Source organism: Electrona antarctica, assembly GCF_951216825.1.
Source record: "Electrona antarctica genome assembly, chromosome: 19".
Lineage (NCBI taxonomy): Eukaryota > Metazoa > Chordata > Actinopteri > Myctophiformes > Myctophidae > Electrona > Electrona antarctica.
In genome coordinates this window covers 15,611,990-15,633,608 of record NC_136800.1, presented here as the reverse complement: position 1 = coordinate 15,633,608, position 21,619 = coordinate 15,611,990, and the positions used below count along the sequence as shown (strand labels likewise).

Sequence of the window (21,619 nt, the reverse complement as noted above, 5' to 3'; positions counted from 1 at the left end):
GTGTTTGTTTCATAAAAATCCACTGTAGACATGTTATGAGCTACTTTCCCTCAAGAAATTCCTTGCAGGTGATTATTTTTCTTAACGTGTTGTAGTTTGGAAGCACTCGCTTTCAGTAAAGCAACCTCCTGAGCCTGCTGCATTATGTGCAAATTCAAAACAGGTGGTACACAGGGCCAAGTGATATACAATTATCACTTACAAACTCCATCACTTAGAAAAATAATCACCTGCAAGCAAGGAATTTCTTGACAGATAGGATAGCTCATAACATGTCTACATAGGAGGCCTTTGCTGGGTTTCACTAGTTTCAATTGAAACGGGCCTCCACCCTCAGGGGGGTCTCCGAGCCAGATGTCATTCAACCCCCCACCACCCATGGCCCTCTCTCTCTCACTCAATGCCTTGCTCTCTCCCACGATGTTTAAGTTACACCTATTTCCTGCTAATAACCTGGGTAAAATGTGCAGCATTGGGAGGTAAATGGGAGACAATTTATTGTGACGGGACGACAGGATGAGGTGTTGTTGCTGCGTAATTGTCGAGAGTAATGGCTGTGAGCGATATTGAACAGTCAAAACTATGTGTCAATACGCCTGTATCAACAGAATTTCTAAGGCTGCCCCTGCATGTCTACAGTGGATTTTCATGAAAACAAACACTTTGCAGATATAGGATAATTCAAGCTTTTCGTACATCTGTAATGTTGGCGAGTTTGACGTTGCAATGAGATAGGACGTAGTTTGGATGTATGGGCTGGTAATGGCTAGTTGATGGTCACGGTCTGCATAAGGTCTATTGACCTTTGCCAAATGTTTAAAAAGATCCAACTCAATTATCTGATATATAATGGGATTTAATGTAGTTAAGTCATATCTTTCCATTTTTAATGCCGTTTCAAATACTTGTCAGTATTGGTTTGAATGCAGTTCGTGCAGAGTGCAGACGGGCGCATATAAAGGTCCCTAGGCTAGTGATAATAACATTCATCCATTTGTATCCCCCCACACCCCCACCTTTACTGTACATATTTTCTCTTTTGATTTCCAACCATTTATGATTTTTTTTCTCATAGTAAATTAGTAATGTATATCTGTATGTCATTAAATGTTCTGATGAATTGAAAATGGAGGACCCCAATGGAAACACAATGGTTCTTTCTTGGATTTTTTTATCCTCTCAGCAGACCTTGTATTGAACTGTGCTTTCCTGTGCTTACTCTACAAACTGTTAATACAGTTTTCAAATCAATCAATGAATGAATCATGGTTAGTCTTCTCTAAACTCAGGCTGACCTCTCGCTCTTATCGGTGAAGAGCAAATATCACCTCAGTGGAGTCCTTTATGAAATCTGTTCAAGGCATCTTAATAACGTTTAGTATAGTCAGCAGAACAATAAACTGAGTTGAGCTTGATTCCCTCAAATAAAAACACATTTTCTTTCATTCAGTTGTTTTAATGGAGTTATCTGGCAGACATTAAATCCTCCAAGCCAGAGAGACAGAGGACAAACAAAAACAAAAACAGAAAATTAAAAAGACAAGTTATTTAAAAAAAATAAAATTTCGAGGAGCACACTAGAAGCTACTAAAAACAAAATGGTTTTTCAACAACTCAAAACAGAGGAAGGAAGCAACGCCTAGTTCAGACCATCAAACGATAGTGGTTTTCCACTAAATGCGTGTGTCCCAAGTACTCCAAACATCCCGGTCACCTCTGTGTGCCTCAATAAGGAAGGAGTTCCTAGAAACATACAGAAAGCATCTGTTTCTGATTGGTTGCTGCTTTGTCTTGCCACAAACCTCCGCAAAAAAGTTAAGCTTGATTCTACTTTTCTGCTAGCCTTGCGTAGCCAGCCTTCATCTGCCTTTGCAATACATATCGCCCCAGGCAGATTAAGTCTGGCCCCTCTCAATTGTGGGAGGACTTCACGGCTGAAGTGGTGACGACCCAACCAGATTTGTCTGGAACCAGGCTATAACCAACCAGGGCCCAGTAAGCAAATATGGGGCGGGACATTGCAGGAAAAAAAAATACTGAGAGGGACGAGACTAATATCCACGCAGTGATAAAGTATCGCTACGCGAGGCTACGTTTCTGCACCACATTTTTTTGTCTACACCTCCTGTCACAGAAAACTTGCTCCTCACCATAGACAATGCATGGAATGGAACCACACCACTTTCTCAGAAAGTGGAATTCCAGTGAAGGTCTGAACTAGGCATAAGGGTTCCAAAGTGTAGTCCGTTTGTTTTTAAATTACAAAAGTAAATGGGGGAATAGAACCTTTTACATATTTTTTTTTAAACATCTGAATTGGTAGACATGAGATTTTCCATCTCAGGGTGAATGTAACTTCAGGAAATATACTTAGCCCGTTGCGTCGCAGCAAACAGACCAAGCCACTCCCCAAATAAAAACATCAGACTGTGTGCTAGAGCTGCATCTTTCCGTCCAAAGAAATGTCTCTTTGTAATGACAAGCTCCAGAGAATGTTTGTCTGTATGCATATTCATCTGTGTATGCATCTGCGTCATCCAGTCTCAAAATTCCTCTTCTCCCGTTGTTCTGTCCATCCATTAGAATAGAAACACACCTGTCCCACTCTTCTCCCATCTGTTTGTCTAATGAACGCGTTAGTTGTTGATCCGATCTGGTAGCCAACAGGCTAGTTAAGAACATGCCAGCTAAAAAGGCCAGTCAACAAACAGGCTAGCGGCAAGTTTGCCAGCTAAACAGTTTGCAAGTCACCAATTCCATGTGGTCCCAATCATAAGTTCCACTACGGCATTTGCATTGATCCAGTTCATTATCTATATTCAACCATGTCGGAGCCATAAATACATAAGAGTTCCTGTCTAAGACATGCTGTGCTCACTGCTAGTATAGCTAGCAAACATTTAAGGTCCACTGGAGTCCAGAGGCACATCAGACGAGCAGACCTGTCCTGCTTCTGAAGGGTTCTATTATGGTCCGACCCTGTTTGGGGAAGCACACAGCAGACCAGAATAGATTGAACCAGACTAAACTAGTAAGCGCATCCTTCTGTCTGGCTGTGCTGCTGACCTCTGGTCCAGAACACACCAGCCAACCGCTGCTTAGACTACAAGACACTCCAACAGCGGAGGAGAGGGTGGTAAGGTGATAGAGAGGAGGGGAGGGTGTGAAGTGTTGTGGTTGAGTGAGAGCAAGAAAGCCAAGAGGAGACAAAGAGAGCAGAGTTGTCTCATCTATCATCTCCCTCATTTTCACTTGTGTCTCTGGAGAGCTTTCCTCTTCCTCCTCTTGAAAAAACAGCAGCACCTGAAAAACACACAAAGTCTAACTTATAAGAAACACTTAACCACTTTCATTTAGCAATTTTGGGCACATTCTTCTTGTGCCCAAATTGGTCCTTTATTGTGATTGGTTGAGCCATTCAAATCTATTATAAAATGTTCTATAAACATATGTGACTGCATTTGACATTATTACTCTTAATAGTGTCCCTTGCTCTTCTAAAATTACTGAAAAGCACAGCATCTTGGGGTTTATTGCTTTAATAATTGTGCCTCTGTGTGTGTGTTTGTCCTTACTTGGTCTCATCAGCCACTTCTACCTCAGCGTTGGCTGTGATTGGTGCGTTGGAGTGTCCCGCAGTAGGGTCATCTGTGTTTAGCTCCCCATTGGTGGAACTCATAACCTGCATTTGGACAGGAGAGGGGCGAGAGGACTGATGTTGAGTCAGGAAGTGAGGTGTACGAACGTTGCACAAAACGTGTGACATGAGGACACTGAGTGGTCTGGTGGTGAATACAATATTCAACTCTCCAATGATTTCGTTTTTAATTTCTGGAGCTGTGATCTGCATTCAGTTGGGTGTGAATTGGGTACTTTTGGCAAAATATTTTGATTTTATGTCACAAAATCTTCATTAGCCTTTATTATAGTCTTCATGATTTGTAAATACTGTGCAATTCAGACATGGTAATGAAGTAAAAAGATAAGATGCGCCATCTTATCTTGAGTGTGAGTGTTGTTGATTGTCAACACTTACACACATGCTTATGGGTGTTTGCTTTCACTCTTTCCTCGTTTACAATGGGACATGTCAGATAGACTTCTGGACTAAAGCTTGTTGCAATCAAAAGATTTCACTGGGGAGGAAATAGAGAAGGTGATTCTCTCTGTGAACAGTGAGCTGCTCTGTATGTACGGTGAATAACTCATTTTATACTTTGGGGTTGAATTTACGCAATAATGATTTTGTGGCAGTTTGTAACTGTAGTACAAAAAAATAATTGACAAGGTTAGAAAGGTAATAATAATTTTCAGCAACATAGGACTGATTTCAAAGGAGCATCAATGAGGAAGCATTGACAACTACTGGTGATCAGGGTCATTTTATTGGCGACGTCTCTTAGTTGGACAGCCTTTGGCAACAAAAACAAGCTCGGACAATCTCGCTGTGGCTACAGTACCGAGTGTACTCATTACTTCTACCTGCCACTTCCATTAGATCAACCATAAAGATTAAGACTAACAGATAGTATCTCACACTTAATCCAACAACACAGTGTTGTCTGTTCAACATCCCATCATCTCCATAGTTCACCCTTGTCTTTGTGATAGGTTGCTGGTTCAGCCCTGACACAGACAGGAGGGTTTATTCCAACCGTAAACTGATGACTGAATGGTGGCTGGTACTACATCTACAGTGTGGCAACCTAATCCGCCCAAGTGCTCTTGAGCAAGACACTGAACCTCCAAATCTACACTGCGGCTGACCCTGCGCTCTAATTTCTCAGATGCTGCTCTCAGATGCATGTGTGTGTAGGAGTGTGTATGGGTATCTAGGAGGGTAACGCAGAAACAATTTGAATGAACTTGTGTTAAATGGCAAAGAGATTTTCAGGCAAGCAGAGGAAGACAATATACGCACTGCAGCCGGTCTGGGTTCACATGCTAACTTAAAATTTTATTTTTTTTACATGTCAATTGATTTCTCAATTTGCCAAAAATGTACAAATTGTACAAACATTACTCTCTTAAAAAATGAAGTTTGGTTGGCATCCTCAGTCTGTCAGAGATAATCTCGCCAACTTCAGCATCTATTGTTGAGCAAGGCATACTCAGTAGTCAACACTGGTCTTACCAGATATGAATAAAACACATATCTGAGGCCTTTGGGTTGGTAGTTAACACCTACACAATCTCACACATACACACTCCTAAATGTCCCGAACAGCTTGACTTAACTGAAGTCAGTCCCGCTGCAGAGACAAAGAGGGGCATGCAGACAGACAAGACGGAAAAGGTAGACAGAGACAGACCCTCCCAGTACCTGGACAGAGCCTCCCAGCCTATCAGCAGTGAGATGGGAGCCCAGCAACTCTCGATTGGTCACTGGAGTGGGCTGGGACTCACTGCCTTTCGCCTCTGGAGACTAGAGGTGACAGGATGTCATTAGGAGGACGAATGTGGGAGAAAGGTTGGAATGGAGGGGGTGGGGCGAGGAGGAGAGAAGGTGAAGAGGTGATGGAAGGGAAGAAATGTGTAGTAGTAGATGTTGGAAGTAAACGTGAGGAAAGGAAGTATACAGAGGGGACGGAGAAGTAGAAAAAAAGCAAGGTAGTAAATGGGAGAGCGAAGCATGAGAACAATAGTCAAGAAATGGTGGTAGACAGTGTATGAGGAAACAGAAGAGGAAGAACGGGTTTAGAGAAGATATCTGGTGTAGATGCTACAGGAGGGTGTGCACGTTGAAAGTGTGCGCAATCAATCAAGAGTGCATGGGAGGGTGTGCATGTGAGAGAGCCCCATGCAAAGTCAAAGAGTAAAGAGAAGAGAGCGAACAGGTGGACCTGTTCATTCTATGTACTACTTTCCCTCAACCGTCAATGGACCTGGATTGTTATTGGTGAATTGTGGTTTTTGCTTGTGCCAAAGTACAGCCACATATTCGGGCTGAGTATCTAAACGGATAGTGTGCTGTCCACATAATCACAACATCTCCTGTTCAATTCCAGACAGAGTTCAATTCACCCCGCCCCCCCTCTCTACACTCAGCTTCTTGTCTCACTACTCTCTCCAATCTAAATTAAGCAAGAAAAAACGACCATCTCTGAAAAATCTTTAAGAAAAAGTACAGCCACATTTTAATGAGCCCAAGTCCCGGATAAGCAATTTATCCTGGAGGGTGGTGTCCTGCACTTGTGTGACTGGGTTCGGTGTGTACCGGTATGTTAATATACATGTGCCGTATGTATGTGTATGAGCGTATTATAAAATTAATATTAGTTTGTTGTGAGTATGTATGCAGTGTGTGTGATTTCTATCTCTGCTTGTGTTGTGTAGTGTGTGTGTGTGTGTGTGTGTGTGTGTGTGTGTGTGTGTGTGTGTGTGTGTGTGCGTGTGTTTGTGTGTGTGTGTGTGTGTATGTGCGTGTGTGCATGTGCGCGTTCGTGCGCATACCTGGTTTTTGGTCTGCTGTGGTGCTTTCTCTCGGCTAGCGGTCTGAAGTGGAGTCTCGCTGGCCACTGGACCAATAGGAGTGGGCTAGACACACAGGAAATGAGGTCAGAGTTGGCTACTGCAATGGTCGATGAGTAATTAAAACGTGGCATGTGGACATTTGATTAGCTGGATGGGATTTACGAGTTATATACCCACTGTGCAGAAATCTACTGATGCAAGATGCAAAAATGCAGCTAGTTTTTAAGTGGCCCCAGATAAGGAATATACTAATACGTTGTTTTTTTTACCTGCTGGCCAATAATATCATCAAGTCGCATTTTACTGGGACAAAGCTCAGTTCAGCAATTAATATAAAGCACTTCACTCAGTAATACTGCTGGTCAAAGATGTAGCCAACTCTCACACACGTGCACACGCACGCGCTCACACACGCGCACACACACACACACACACACACGCACTCACCAGTGGCTTTCCAGTCCAGTCATACTGGTAGTCAAAGACATATCCATTCCTGTCAAAGAGGTCCGTGAAGAGCTTCCTAAGATAGTCATAGTCTGGCTTCTCAAAGAAGTCTAGCCGACGCACATACCGTAGGTAGGTGGCCATCTCTTCTGTTGCACACACAGACACACAAAGTGATAAAGGTACATGTACATTAATACACACACAGATACAAATGACAGGACAAAGATTTACATGGTTATGAGAAATCACCCAACAACACAAAATGGACAAGTGGGGGTGATTTCTGTGGGAGCAGCCAAAAGGTTCACACACAAAAAATGGCATGCATGTCTGCAGATCCCAGGCGTGTGTACATCAATGTGTGTAAACAATAAAATCCCTTCTCTGCAATTGCTCCTCTATTGTACCTGATCTAGAATATAAGAGAATGTATTCAAGGTCAACTTGCCTTGTAGAATTAAGGGTGGAAAAATCTAAGTAGAAGGAAATTAGATCCTGTTTTTTAGACGGAGACAATCAATGATTAATGGTTCACAGAGTTGGTGCAGGGCCAAAAGCACTGGAGAAGAAGAAAACTTGTTTTGTTGCTAATTTATGGATATGCATGTGGAAAATTGCAAATTCTGTTATGGTAAATTGGTCAATAGCTTAAATCAATTTTAACGATTAAAATTAAAACTTGCGATATAGTTCTGAAATAAAAAGTAAATTCTTGCAGTTGTTGAATTGGATGTGGCAGAAGCAAAGCAAAGCAACCCAGGAAACAGGTTGAGCACTAGACACTGTTTAGATCAAGTTAGGGGCCAAGGTACGACATTTCAATTCTGTAATTAATTGATGGGTCACACATTACTTTAATGTTTTTATTTTCAAAAGAAGAAAAAAAGCCTGGGAGAGCCACCCTGGAAATGTGGCATAGGAGTGGGTTCCTCTCTCTCTCTCTCTCTCTCTCTCTTAGCTGAGGGCGGACTTATAAAGATTTGGCTTTTTGTGACAAGTTTTTGAATTTTGGCATGGTGTTGGGTATAAAGATTTCAAAAAGCAGTGCAAACAAGTTGGGCATGCCCCCTAGTGGTATGTTTGCACAGACTCAAATATTAGATACATATAGGTATGGTTGAAATCCAAAATAATTGATAAAAGAGATTCAATGTATTCGGTTAGTATTGGGTGTGCTGAATAATATACACATTTTGTATGGTTTCATTGCAAACCGACCACTAGGGGGTGAGCCAAATTAGTTTGCGATGGTTTTCTTTACGTGATGGCTGCCGGGAGCTAAAATGCCTATAACCTGGGATGTAAAAATATGTACAGTGTGTGTGTGCACGCGTGTGTGTGCGCGAGCGTACACAGACCTGGAAAGCTCTCACAGAGGACCTCTATGGGCGTGTCCCTCTTTGTGTCTCCTATCTTCTGATAACGCTCTTTCAGTGTGTCAGCCTGAGAAACAGAAAGAGAGAAGAGTATGGAGGGACAAAATAACTCATTCGTTTATTCACAATGGACATTTGTCCTCTACCAGCTTCCACATCCACTTGACATTGACTACTGACTCCTGCATGGACTCTGGCACAATTGCACTACTAGGATGTACATTGCAGAACGTTGACAGTTAAGGATAACTGCTGAGTGCGTTTGTCCTACAGAGCACCGAAGTCTGACGTCAATATCGGTAGAGGGCGCAAATCCACAGGTTCATGTACTATTTATTTGCATTGTAATCCCCATAGGGGGATTTTAGATGGCCTCATATAAGAACTGTGTTTGAAAAATAAACAAAAATCATCCAGGCCGCTTCACTCATATGGATATGAAGAATCAACTGACTGAGAGAAAACGCTAATGTTACTGCTGCTGAAATAGTTACATTTTCACTAGAAACAGACTATCATATACGAGTGACTGACTGTCTTAAACGATACAGGGACACCTCACTGACAATAACGCCGAGACAGCTTGTTTATTTTTGGACCACAATGCTTATAGTAGACGATATTAAGATCACCCCATGTTATTCTCCATAGAGAAATTACTTCCGTGAACCAGGGGAATCGAGGGGATGAGCGAGTGACGTCAGGACTTCGGCGCTCTATAGGGCCAGAGCGTAGGGAGTAGTTTCACTCAAAACGGGTTATTCTGGTTGCCATTTTCCTGCCTACCAGTAGGCTAGTAGGCTACATTTTCCAGCCTCACTGTGGATACATATACCATTGTAGATATAAAATAATTAAATAAACACTGTATGGTTTGGGTGTCAGCTGACAAAATAACATAACCTTCAGCAACATTCCCAAACACATGTATGCTCTGCTCTCTACCTGTCCTCAAACAAGCAGTGTAATCAAAATAATAATGGTCAGATCGCATTCAGACAGATTATTTATTTACTGCGAAGAGAACTGTTTGACTGATCACTCGATAGTCACTCTCGTGGTGTTTTCCCCTGTCTCCCTGGTTCCATAAAGATATGTCCACATGTCTTCTCGTTAAGTAAGATGTAAACATTGAGAACTGTTTTCACGTGAGGGGAGGGGAGGCGGCTATCAGAACACCCGAACATTTTCTAACGGCAAATAATAATAATACCACCGTCGATCCAAGTCAAAGCTAGGAGAGATGGAAGATGGTGTGCTGCAGTGACAGTATACACACCAGCGTCACTGACAAGCAAACTTACGAACTACAGACTGGCAGCCAAGTAGCCTAGCATCCTACTAGCCTACATGTAGGCAGGAAGATGGCGCCCAAATAAGCCAAAATCCTACCGAACGTGTCACTATGCTCTCCCCCTATACCCTCAACCTATAGGTTGAGAGATCGTACATATGTGTGTGTGTGTCTGTGTGTGTGTGTACACACTGTGTAACATCTGTTCAAGTGCACATTATTGCAATTTCTAATAAGCCAATTACATGGCAGCAACTCAATGCATTTACGCATACAATTACACACATGTTCGGAGCATCAGATGATTTACTGTAAGTGACTTTGAAGGTGGCCTGAAACTTTGATACAAGGCAGGACAGAGCCATTCTTTTCATGTTGTAGGCGCCAAATGCTCACCCTACCATCCAGATGTCTCAGCATTTTCTAATCTTCGATTGGCGAGCCTGTGCAAACTGTAGCCTCAGTTTCCTGTTCTTAGCTGACAGAAGTGACACCTGAAGTGGGCTTTCAGAGATGCTCTTCTACCTCAGATGTAGCGAGTAGTTATTTGAGTTACTGTTGCCCTTCCATCAGCTTGAACCAGTCTTTTCTTTTTCACACCATTCTCTGTAAACCTACTATAGATGGTGCATGAAATTCCCAGTAGATCAGCAATTTCTGAAATGCCAGCCCATTTGGCAAGCATGCCAGGATCAAAGTCACTTAAAGCACCTTTATACACCTTTCGGATGCTCGGTTTTACTGAAGCATATTGTCACGCCCATGTGATGTGTGTATGCCTAATGCACTGCATTTCTGCCATGTAGTTGGCTGAGTAGAGTATAAAACATGAGCTATGGGAATCACACAGGTGAACGAAAACATGATTTATATTTATTCATAAGGGCTTGCTGATGACATAATCACGCAGTACATTCGCGTTTTACAGGAAGTGATTAAAATGTGTCTTTAAGGGACTTTTGACATACAATACACAAACATGGATTTTTGCAAGAAAAAAATCCTCATTATGGCCACTGATAAGCTCTAAAGGTCTGAAAAACACATTTTTCATTTCATTAGGTCTTCAACCATGTGAGAGGAAGTAAAGAAGTACAGATCGATGGATGGATGGATAGATGAATGGACAGATTGGTGTATGAATGTGTGACGCCCACTCACCTTGAGCCCCTGCCATGGCAGGCTGCCTCGCAGGAAGTACATAAACATGTGACCTAAAGCTTCCAGGTCATCCCGCCTGCTTTGTTCTGAGGAGATGAAAGGAAAGGAACCAACAGAGATTTAAATCACAGCCAACTCCAAGCTACACAGTTTTCTCTTATCTTTGACTTTGACTCTTCCAGGAGTGGGCGGAGGCATGTGGTACATTTGTGTGTAGCTTTCTAGCACTGTTGAAACAACACACTCATTCCAACAGACAGAAAAGACACATGGTCTAATGAAATATACTGAGTACATAGAACAACATACTTCATTCGTTATATACAACTTAAAAACAGTTGAATAAACAACAACGTCAGTCCAATATGTGTGAGTGAAATAAAGCATTATATTTATATAAATTAATGATATTAATTAAACTAGATTTTCACCTTTTCCCAGGTGTGTATTGATGCTCATGTATCTGGCAGTTCCTGTCAGACTCTTGTGTTCTCTGTAAGGGATGTGTTTCTTGGTCTCAGGGTCTATGTATTCCTTAGCCAGGCCAAAGTCGATGATGTGGATGGTGTGTTGGCGTTTAGAACCAGGTCGGCCCACCAGGAAATTCTCTGGTTTCACATCTCGGTAGATCAAACTTCTGGTGTGGACAAACTCCATACGGGTTATCTATGGGAAGTTAATGAGCAAATTAACAACTATGTCAATAGCTCTCTCTGCGTTGTATGGGGGGTTGAAATCTCCACCAGGGAACTCTGAATTCATTTAAAAATAAAATACATTATACAAACATACATGTATGGAAAACTCAGTTTTGATTGGCGAGGAATCAATTGAAATACTGGTAACTAACTACAACGTGTAGGCGTTAGTGAATAATATATCACTTATCTGCAAGTTAAATTTGACTGCAGATGTTTTAAACAAATCATAGTCTATCATGTGTGCAGTTTTTAAAGTGTTAGTCTTACCAGTTGTATGGCTATCATGAGTACGGTCTTCAGAGAGAAGGTTCTGTCACAGAGGTCAAACAGGTCTTCTAAACTAGGTCCAAGCAGCTCCAGAACCATAGCGTTGTATTTACCACATGGTCCGAAGTAAAAGACCTGCGGTACACCCTCTACAGAGAGAGAGAGAGAGAGAGAGAGAGAGAGAATTACGGCGGGAGGTATAGACAGGGGCAGAACAGACACATAGGCGCATTCACTTTGTTACGTTTTTATTGCATGCATTGAATTTCAGTATTAGAAATGGGCAGACTTTCTATTTTATATTAAATTATTATTATCAACATTACTATTATTACCATTATAATATTTTGCATAACAAAATCAAGCACTCCACAAGAGGATGCTTGCCACCGACATGTAGCCATCAGAACCCTACATGAATCCCACTACTGTTTAATTCTTAAGTGTTTCATACTCAAAGTAGGCTGCTCAAAGACAGTCTAAGCTCACCACTTGGTTGAATTTACACGATGTGGTAGCCATGCCTACAAATCAAATATAGTTTGACAATCTTGTGCACATTTGTTCCCAATGTGTTTGTAACTGTTACTAAGTATTGTTTCCCCCACACTTATTTACTCTACTGTAATTCTTTTACGTGGTGCTTCTCACCTGAACTCCCCAGCTGTTTGTAGAATCGATACTCCAGGTGGAGCTGCGGTGCTCTGGACTTGATTGGTTCCTGAAAAGGAAGCATCGTTTAATTTGCCTTTTTTGATCACTTTTTTCCTCGGACAGTCTAGGATACGTCTCACGTTTGGATCACTGAGCCTGGCTTCTCAGGGCTTCTGGGTAATTGAGGCGCAATGCAAAGTCTACGGAGCGTAATGGCGGCATCCATGTCGCTCTGTTCCCTGTTGATGTTGATCGGGACCGTGGAATATTTTTGGACACTATGACAAACCATCGCACTATTTTAAGGTTTTTTCGTTAAATGGTCAAAAACAGCAAATTAAACAATGAAAACATAACTCGTGTTTGGGAGGGAACAAGGTCTTTATAAATTAACTGTGAATGGGAGTCAAAGTGTTAACAGTTTAGCTGCACAACCCGTTTTCCACACTATTTAATCCATGTTCTGCCCCTGCGTAATACGCTAAACCCGCTATTTGTTTTATGTGTTTAATTCGCCATTTTGTAATAATTTAAAAGAAATAGCAGATTTGTCACGGACCTGGTGACGAGGCGGACGCGTTATGATGACGTAACCGGCTTGCAAGGGCTTCTGGGAAACTGAGTCCAATATCATTTTTATCCCACGATTTTGAAACCCATTTTTTTCACCCAGTGTCAATTATCTAATGTAATCCTGGGCGCTCCACTTCCTCTGCCAACCTGGGGGGGGCAGCGGACTGACCTCATGCTTCCCTTTATGCATGAGGAGTCCAAGCCGTTTCTTTTCACCCGACAGGGGGGAGTTTTCTTAACATTTTGAGTATCTCAGAATATCTGTAGCTCCAAAGGTTTAGAATATAGAGCAGTTATTTATTTTTAAATAGCAGTTATTTTTAAAAGGCTGTGGTCATTATCGGGTATTTCGTCCCAGATAGAGAATTTCTCACGAAGTTGTTCAAGGGGGTCATATTAGTCAAAAACAGTTGAGATATTCTCTGCTAAATGGAGTGCATACATATCTTAGCCACGTCCTAGACTAAAAACAAATATTACATTGGCCAGTAAGAAGAATCAACAAAAGAAAGTCGGGTGTTTTACCAGCTTGATGGCCACATATTCGTTGGTGTAGAGGTTCTTGCCGAGTCTCAGCTCACCAAAGTTCCCACAGCCGATCTTCTTTCCCACCCGGAAGTTCGGACCAACCATCAGAACTCCGGAGTTGGAACCGGCGCTCCGGCTGCCATGCCCTGATCGACTCCCAGTCTTCCCCGACATCCTCTTCCCCTCCTCGGGCTCCCCCTTGCCACCACCTCCCCCTCCACCACCGCCTCCTCCTGCTCCCCGCTTGTCAAAGTCCATCAGTTTGTGGTAGCCTGGCCTCTCCACGATTAAGCTGAGTCCATGCAACCCACGTGACCACCAAAATAGCTTGCCTGCCGGCCTGACTACAAAACGTTAGGCTACAAGGCTGGATTCGAGAGTGGGGGGTTCGGGGAGAGGCCACAGGCTGCACTGAGTTGAATTAGCTTCGATGGGGGTCACACGTGAACTCAAATTTGAGGAAGGGGTTGGGGATAATTAGGTTTTTGAAAAAACTGAAGAGAAATCAGGCCTGAGATTAGATCCAGATTACGCTCAGGCTGACAGAAAAATGAAGGGAACGAGAGTGGAGCTGTAACTAAATAATGTATGTCTATAAATTAAAAGACTTAAGGGAAGAAAGAGAAGCAGTGTCTGGGCACTTCCTAACAGCTATTCATTGGGCTGAGAGTGAGTTGGAAAAGCAACAACCACAAAGTAGCTGTTTGAGTAGATGGACCAATGGATGGATGAATGGATGACCAGGGAGGGGCACCACTACGACCTTAATGAGGACACTTCCCCCCTTATCGGGGCCAAGGGTGAAGATGGAAAGGAGGTGGATAATGATCTGTCACCATTTGTAGCTAGCTAGCCACATGCTAACATGCTACATGCAGCTAGCACTGCTACGCTAGCTTTGTGCTCAGCCTTACCAGTCAACCATAACAAACCTGCAGTTAGCACAACATACAGGCAATTTTAGCAAGACTTATGTTAAAATGGTAAAGTCTTGAAAGACCTCAGACTAGCAGCATTAACCCAGCGTTAATCCGAAGTTTAGGAAAAAAGCCTCAATTTGAATACACCAAAGTTGAAGGACTTCAGATGTCTCCCTTTTTCATAGGACTGTTCTCCAAACACATCTGAATACTTTCATTTTCTATTCTAGCCTAGATTGTCTTCTGTCTTCTGCATCTGTCCTGGTCTAGACAGCTTGTTTTCACAGTGGGTGGTCCTCCACTTACTGGTTGCAGTCACTACTGGTATGTAAATCCTACATCCACAATTACTGGAGATCAGCAACCTGGCTTTGTCGTATGAAATACCAGAAGTAGTTTTGGTCCTTGGTTCAAGGAGTGTTGTGAATTAAGGTTTCAGTGAATTCACCACCTAGAAAAGGGGAGTGGTGGGAGGGAGGAAGGAAGAGAGAGTCAAAGATTTAATACAGTAATTTCTAGAGTATTGACTGCCTTAGCGTAATATACATGCAATGTCTGCTCTTTATATTAAATAAATACTTTTTGAAATGTCGATGGGAAAGGTGCATGGGGAATTATTTCCTGGGCCTGTCGTCGTCATGAAAGGGGGCGGGACTGTGATGCTCTATAGAATTCCAACATTTGATTTAAAGAAGCAAAACATGGAGAAATATGTCCTGATCCTTTATAAGTTTTGTTTTCTTATTGTTTTCTTGATGTGAATGTACTATTAACTAGCCTACTACTTACTACACAACACAAAAAATAATCTTCAATAATAGACCAAACTTATGCATTGCTTATAGCTAAGCAATGCATTCTATCTGAATAAATAAAAAACAAGCAAAGGTTGGCTTGATTTAATTTTACAATCATCCAAAGACAATGTTATCACAGTATCAATATGTGGACCAGATAAGATAAAGACAGACAGAATATATTTAGACAGAAATTATGGAATTCATAAACCTTATATAAACGTGTCGTGGAGTAACAAGTTATTTGTTTCCGACAGTAGTTCCACATATTAATGTTATGCATGATATATCTCCTTATTCCATTTCCTAACTCATCTCCTTAGATCTTTCTCTCCTCTCAGTTCCTATCTACTCAGCACCACATCTTCATCAACTTATTTCTACACCTCTGCCCTTTTAACTTTTCTACTGCACTCATCCACCCCTTTCCGTTCTTTCTCTCCCTTTCTCGCAGTGGCTTCTGCTTCAAACAACAGAGAATAGGTCATTGTCTGCAGGTAGCTGATATTGCGCTCATTGTGCATGTGCGCGTGTGTGCATCAGTCACTCCATCCTCAATGACTCGATACCATGAAACGCCACAAATTAAATCTCTAACTCAATCTGCCACCGAGTGGCACGCTACGAGCTTGTAGGTCTGCTATTTTTGAAAAGTCGAAGAACGACTGACATAGAACCATAGCTTTTTCAGAAAACTGTCAGGATGTAGAAGACATTTTTAGAATCTGATCTCAGGTCAAAATGGGATAATAAACTTTATTAAAAAAAGCATGCTATCATTCTAAATGTTCCACACTTGTGCCAGTAGTTATGTTATATCAAATGTGTAACTCAGAAAAACAGTCTAATCTATCTATAAATGCACCACGCCTGTGTGTGTGTGTATGTCTGTACGTTGTCCCACCGACTTCAGATTCGACACACACGTTGGTTCCACACCACCACAGGGAGTGCAGTGACTGGTGTCAAGTCCGTCGGATCACCGGTTGTCCAGAACCAGCACAAAATCCTCTGCCCGGCCTCTGGACAGGGCCCCTGCCCAGGCTCCATATATGGAGCTGGCCTGTTCTGACATCACAACACTCCATATTTGGGCATGCCTGATACAGAACTCCTTATGTAGGTGTCTGTAATCCACGTAACTCGAGAACCGTTCACCCCACCGACTACAAATTCGACACATGCGTTCCACACCTCCGCAGGGAGTTCAGTGCACAGTGTCGAGTCGGACCCATGGTTGTCCAGAACCGCCACAAAAGGCCTCTGCTCGTGCTCTGGACAGGGCCACTGCCCAGGCTCCATATATGTAGCTGGCCTGTTCTGACATCACAACACTCCATATTTGGGCATGCCTGACACAGAACTCCATATATAGGAATAAAGAGACAGAGAGACAGATACAGAAATATCCATATATGAGCATAAAAGGGACACTGACAGATGGGTGGAACCAGAGCCATAGAGTAAGACAGAGTTACGACATTGAGGGGGCAGAAAACAGCCCGGTCACGTGGTTCATGTAACTAGTTTGTCACTGTAGCCTAATATAGACTCCAATGCATTCCATAAACTTCCGGTTCAGGCCTTTGTCACTATTCGCCAATAGAAGTCTATGTAGAAGAGCCGGCATTGGACTGGCCCCATGAAGTGATACGGATGTCGTAACTCTTACTCTATGGCTCAGCGTGGAATGGATACTCTGACACAGGTACAGTATTGCATAGCCGGGTGGGGCATGGATCTCCAACTTCCATCGTTACAGACTCGGTGCTCTACAGCCGGGCACCAGTCTAGTCCATCTATAAATGCACAACGTCTCTGTACGTACGTACATACATACATACATACATACATACATACATACATACATGCATACATACGCACTATGCGCACATACATACATGTGCACTGTGCGCACATACATACATGTGCACTGTGCGCACGTCTGTAATCCACGTAACTCTATTCGCCCCACCGACTTCAAATTCGACACACGCGTTCCACACCACCAGGTCCACCACAGGGAGTGCAGTGCCCGGCGCCGAGTCCGCTGGATACACCATTGTCCAGATCTGCATAGACTCCATATTTGGGCATATAAAGAACTCCATATATGGGCATAAAAAGGGACACAGATATAATAACTGGGTGGGGCATTCATTTCCAACTTGCATCATTCCAAGTAACCGATACAGTATCTGTTAATGATTATATATATATATGAATTTAGTGATGTGGATGACAACATGTTTTAAGTTGAAATTCTTTTGTCCATAGCACAGAGACACAATTCATTTGTTTTTGTTTATAATTTTTATCCCACGATTTTGTAACCCATTTTTCACCCGTGTCAATTATCTAATGTGATCCTGGGCTCTACACACCCTCCGCCAACCTTGTCCCCATGGGACATGGGGAGAGCAACGGACTTGAACTCATGCTTCCTTCATGCCCAAGTTGCTCCTTTACACCTGACAGGGGGAGTTTCCCTGGTTGGACGTAGCGCGTGGAAGGAACACGTGTTATTCCAACCAGTTCCTTTCCCCTCCATCAGGCGCCCCGGCTGGTCAGGGGGAGGCAGTTTAGAGACTACCCTGGGGGACACCGGGAGAACATGCAAACTCCACACAGAAAGGCCCTTTCGCCAACCCCGCCTCGGGTATGGGCACTGATGACGCGGAGGAGGAAACACGCCGCCAGCAACCACAGCGTCCCGAGCAGGAATCGAACCCAGGACCTTCTAGCTGTGAGGCGACAACACTACCAACTGTGCCACCGTGCCCCCATTTGTTTTTGTTTATGACAACACAAAGATGAAATAAGTCTTCACACATATATACTGTATATGGCTGTGTTGTCTTGTTCTGTCTGTCATCAGCACACACGCCCAGCATAGATAGCAAAACATCCCTATCAACCGGCTAAGGACAAAGTAAGACCAGACGCTTCCTAATAAAAGCTTCCGCTGTACATTTCCTGTAAGTTCAAATAAAAACAATAGACAGGATTCCAATATAGAGGGATCAACTGTATGCAGAGCACTGTGTTTTTAACCCTATATACATTACTAGCTGACCAGTAGCTGCAAGGATCTTAGATGCTCGCCACAACTTCTCTAAGTTGCAACACTCTATTGATAGCCCATTCATGAAACAGAAAAGTCTGATTGTATTAACCGATAAACTCATCAAAATTGCACAAAATCTGTTGCCATCTTATGATGAGCAACGTTCTGTCAATAATTTCAGTGCGATCGTGATGTTTAATACTTGTTTAATACTACGAAAAAGTAACCTACGTTAATCATTAGTCTCGGTAAACGCCAATAAACCTAAGTTACGTTTATTCAGTTGTATAAATGTTTTGATCCGATCTAGTCCAAAGGCTACTCACATTAGCTTCGGATGGCTATCTGTTGTTAGCCATAACACTAGACTGCGCCATCTTGATTTGCACGCACACACACTTTCAGCCGCTTTTATCTCCAATTCCCTGTCCCAGGCGGCATTTCTGGTCAAAACAACGCTTATTGCACGGAGAATAGCGGTTGCTGTAATGGCGCCGGCCTGTACTTCTCATCAGCTACTGAGAGACCAACACCTAATCCGACAACACACACACATTGACCATTCAGTCAACATCCGGTTCCAGTCGCAGTGTTTTGGATCTTCAAAATAAGGGTTGAACGAGGGGATATCCTGGCATATAGTAATCATTCTTTAATTAATCCTGGCGGCCAAACGGTTAAGGGTTCATTGGCTTTTCGGGATTGTACGTTGTAAATCACTCAACGCGCTGCATTAGTGCTGCACGATGCTTACTCAAATGTGAATCTAAACGAACACTTCACTTTATAGAAAAAGGACTGCACAGTGTTTGACATAAAGTTGGTCAAAATAAGGTGGATTTTAAGTTGGTCAAAACAAGGTGGACTTTTTTCTTTTCTTTTTAAACAAAGACTTGACAGACAAATAGGATAACCTAAGCTGTCCACACCATACAGGTGCAATATTGGTGAGTTTATCATTGTTTAATGCAAATTTGATTTAACCCTAACTCCAGGACAAAGACAGCATGCACCTGCATACACATAGCTCGTCACAATGGATGTCCAGTACCAAAAAATGTCCTATGACTGTACTCAAAGACTAATAGATGAGATCACTTATCATAACATCAAGTAACCCAAACTCAACCTGTCAATATCCAGCACTGCTCAGACTGCTGTATCAAATACCCAAACAAACTACAGCCAAAGCCAGCTCTCAGATGTTTGGAGAGAAGCCTGATATATTGCAGAGGGTGATTTCATGGAAAGGGGCCATTCTTCCAGAAATTATTGAATGCATCTCCTGTAACACATAGTGGAAGCCTGTTTTCCAATCACTTAGTACAATAAGGGCATACATTTTCACTATGCTTAGGATAGGAATGGATAGTAGTACTAGCTGTGTGCTATGCTCTCCCATTGAAGTAAACAGTAGCTTGTGGGACCTTAGGGGAAAATAAGATGATGTTGATGTTTTAGCTTATCTTGTTACATTTTTTTAAATCCCTTTCATGTATCAACTATCAATATACATGTAATGTTATTGTCATTACGCCTTCATATAGTTGTGAATGTGAATACTTCACATTCACAACACCAGACTTCTAGCCCACTGTGATGCCATCTGTCTACAATGTGTATTGTACTATTGGGTTACACACCAAGCAGTGTTTAACTCGTTAAAAATGAAGTTAAGCTTAGGGCTGCATTGATGATGTAAATGGCAAGTTTCCTGCTTTTGAAGAGTTACGAATGTTTGCTGCTTTTTATGTTCAGAAGAACAGAATGGCTCGAATGCTACACTAGCCAGTAGCCACCTAGCTAACACTATCGCAGCCAATCTAGTATTTAGACAAATACTGTCAGCTTGAATGAATCACTTCACAATTTAGCACCCAACAAACAAATGTTCAATCAAGATGTTTGGATAACCAAGCTGCTTGATGCAAAAATAACACATTCAACCACCAATCGAGCAAAATAAGACAGGAAGTTGGGGGTAGGCCACATTAGTTTGTGGGAATATGTTTGGCCTCAGCTTAGTTTTAGCCAACAGTTCATTTATAACCCGTCGTCGCACGACTGCTTTCGCTCGAAACAAATTACGTATGTTCAACCAAAAAGTGTCGACATGCGCGACGTCGACATTTTTCTCAGTTAAAAATAAGCCATTCATCGAACATTTACCATTTTCTTGGAGCAACACATATAGAAAGTGTCGCGCAACGAAGTATAAATTAGCCTTATGGAAACAACTTCAATATCCTTCTCCATGATCTCTGAGATCAAGTGAAAATACCAGCTATTCGGTTGTTTTGCATCATGCAACACCAAATCTAACATAAATAAGAGGGGATAGCGTTAGTACCTTGTTGACAACATCAATGGATGGCTACAGAGCTAATTTTCCAACTGCGAGCTAGCTAGCTAGCTAGCCGATCTCCATATGAAACTAAATAGACGCTAACGCGCTAGCTGCTAGCTAGCTAATGTTACATTTCTATCCACACACTGCCAACCATTCATAAACATTATCAGGCTGAACAAAATGTACGACAACAGCCCGAAAGCCCGTTTACTCACCTAGCTGCTTTTCCCTTTAAGACGTCAACTTAACCGTCCGGACTTTTACAATTCTGATCTTCTTCGTCTCATTTTTTCTTGTTCATCGGTTTTCTCTCTCTGGATGTTTAGCTAAACCAGCTGAGGAACCTCGCCAATGACGGCCACGCAGTTTGCGTTGGCGTGGAGGAGTACGGCTGTCTCCTCGCCCGGAGTCAGCGTAAATCTCTTTGAAGAATAGGAACAGAAAATGAACGTGTTTTGGGGGAGAAAAATATTGTACCCGACTGTTGAAGACACAGAAGGGGGAGGGAGTAATTTGATTTAGGGGGTTTTAAAGTAGTTCCCCCCCCCTGCGACTGTCCATGTGTTCTTTTACAGATTATCCTAATGTAACTTTTCTTAAAGGTTGGTTTGGCTATGCCTATGCCACAAGTCCAACAGCTAACTATCTACTGAAAGTCTGGTGACGCGAGGTTACCTATCCATCTACTAGTCTCTCCCCTCCTCTCAACACACACTGTGGAAAAGAGGGCGCTGTTTTTCCATTATTTTTATAACTATGGGTTCTCAGATTGCCTATCTACTGTGGTGTTCCTTGCATATTGGTTTTGGTCAAGTATCACGCACACAGCTACACAGGCCACCCCTTTGGATAAAAATAAATACAAATCATTCATTCTTATGTCGTTTTTTGGAGGGCAGCTCCAATTAACTCATATAACACCATTTGACTAATGGACTTTTCGACACCGGTGGATTAATCCTCATGCATCTTCTCAGCGCCTGCTATTATGGAGCATTAATGTTTAA

General features: G+C 42.4%; 1 protein-coding gene across 3 annotated transcripts; it reads right to left on the bottom strand.

Moving 5' to 3' along the window:
• Nucleotides 1-1,435: 1,435 nt before the first annotated feature.
• Nucleotides 1,436-21,316, bottom strand: LOC306912412 (casein kinase I-like). 3 transcript variants are annotated; one of them, XM_079488605.1, is made up of 12 exons: nt 20,828-21,316; nt 13,476-14,849; nt 12,375-12,444; nt 11,724-11,872; nt 11,187-11,421; nt 10,756-10,841; nt 8,283-8,367; nt 6,922-7,070; nt 6,454-6,537; nt 5,324-5,425; nt 3,576-3,682; nt 1,436-3,303 (listed from the first exon to the last, which is right to left on the bottom strand). In XM_079488605.1, exons 2-12 carry the CDS (start codon nt 13,734-13,736, stop codon nt 3,249-3,251), a joined length of 1,383 nt encoding a protein of 460 aa, XP_079344731.1. In that variant the 5' UTR covers nt 13,737-14,849; nt 20,828-21,316; the 3' UTR covers nt 1,436-3,248. The 3 variants fall into 3 exon arrangements, with proteins under 3 accessions (XP_079344731.1, XP_079344732.1, XP_079344733.1); XM_079488606.1 differs by having other exon boundaries at nt 6,922-7,067; XM_079488607.1 differs by lacking the exon at nt 5,324-5,425.
• Nucleotides 21,317-21,619: the final 303 nt, after the last annotated feature.

Excerpts from the sequence above, each read along its gene's own strand:
- LOC306912412 (XM_079488605.1), bottom strand. The coding sequence starts at position 13,736 with ATGGACTTTGACAAGCGGGGAGCAGGAGGAGGCGGTGGTGGAGGGGGA. Across the intron at positions 11,422-11,723 it reads TCATGATAGCCATACAACTG|ATAACCCGTATGGAGTTTGT; the intron begins GTAAGACTAACA and ends AACTTCCCATAG. Across the intron at positions 8,368-10,755 it reads TGCCATGGCAGGGGCTCAAG|GCTGACACACTGAAAGAGCG; the intron begins GTGAGTGGGCGT and ends TCTGTTTCTCAG.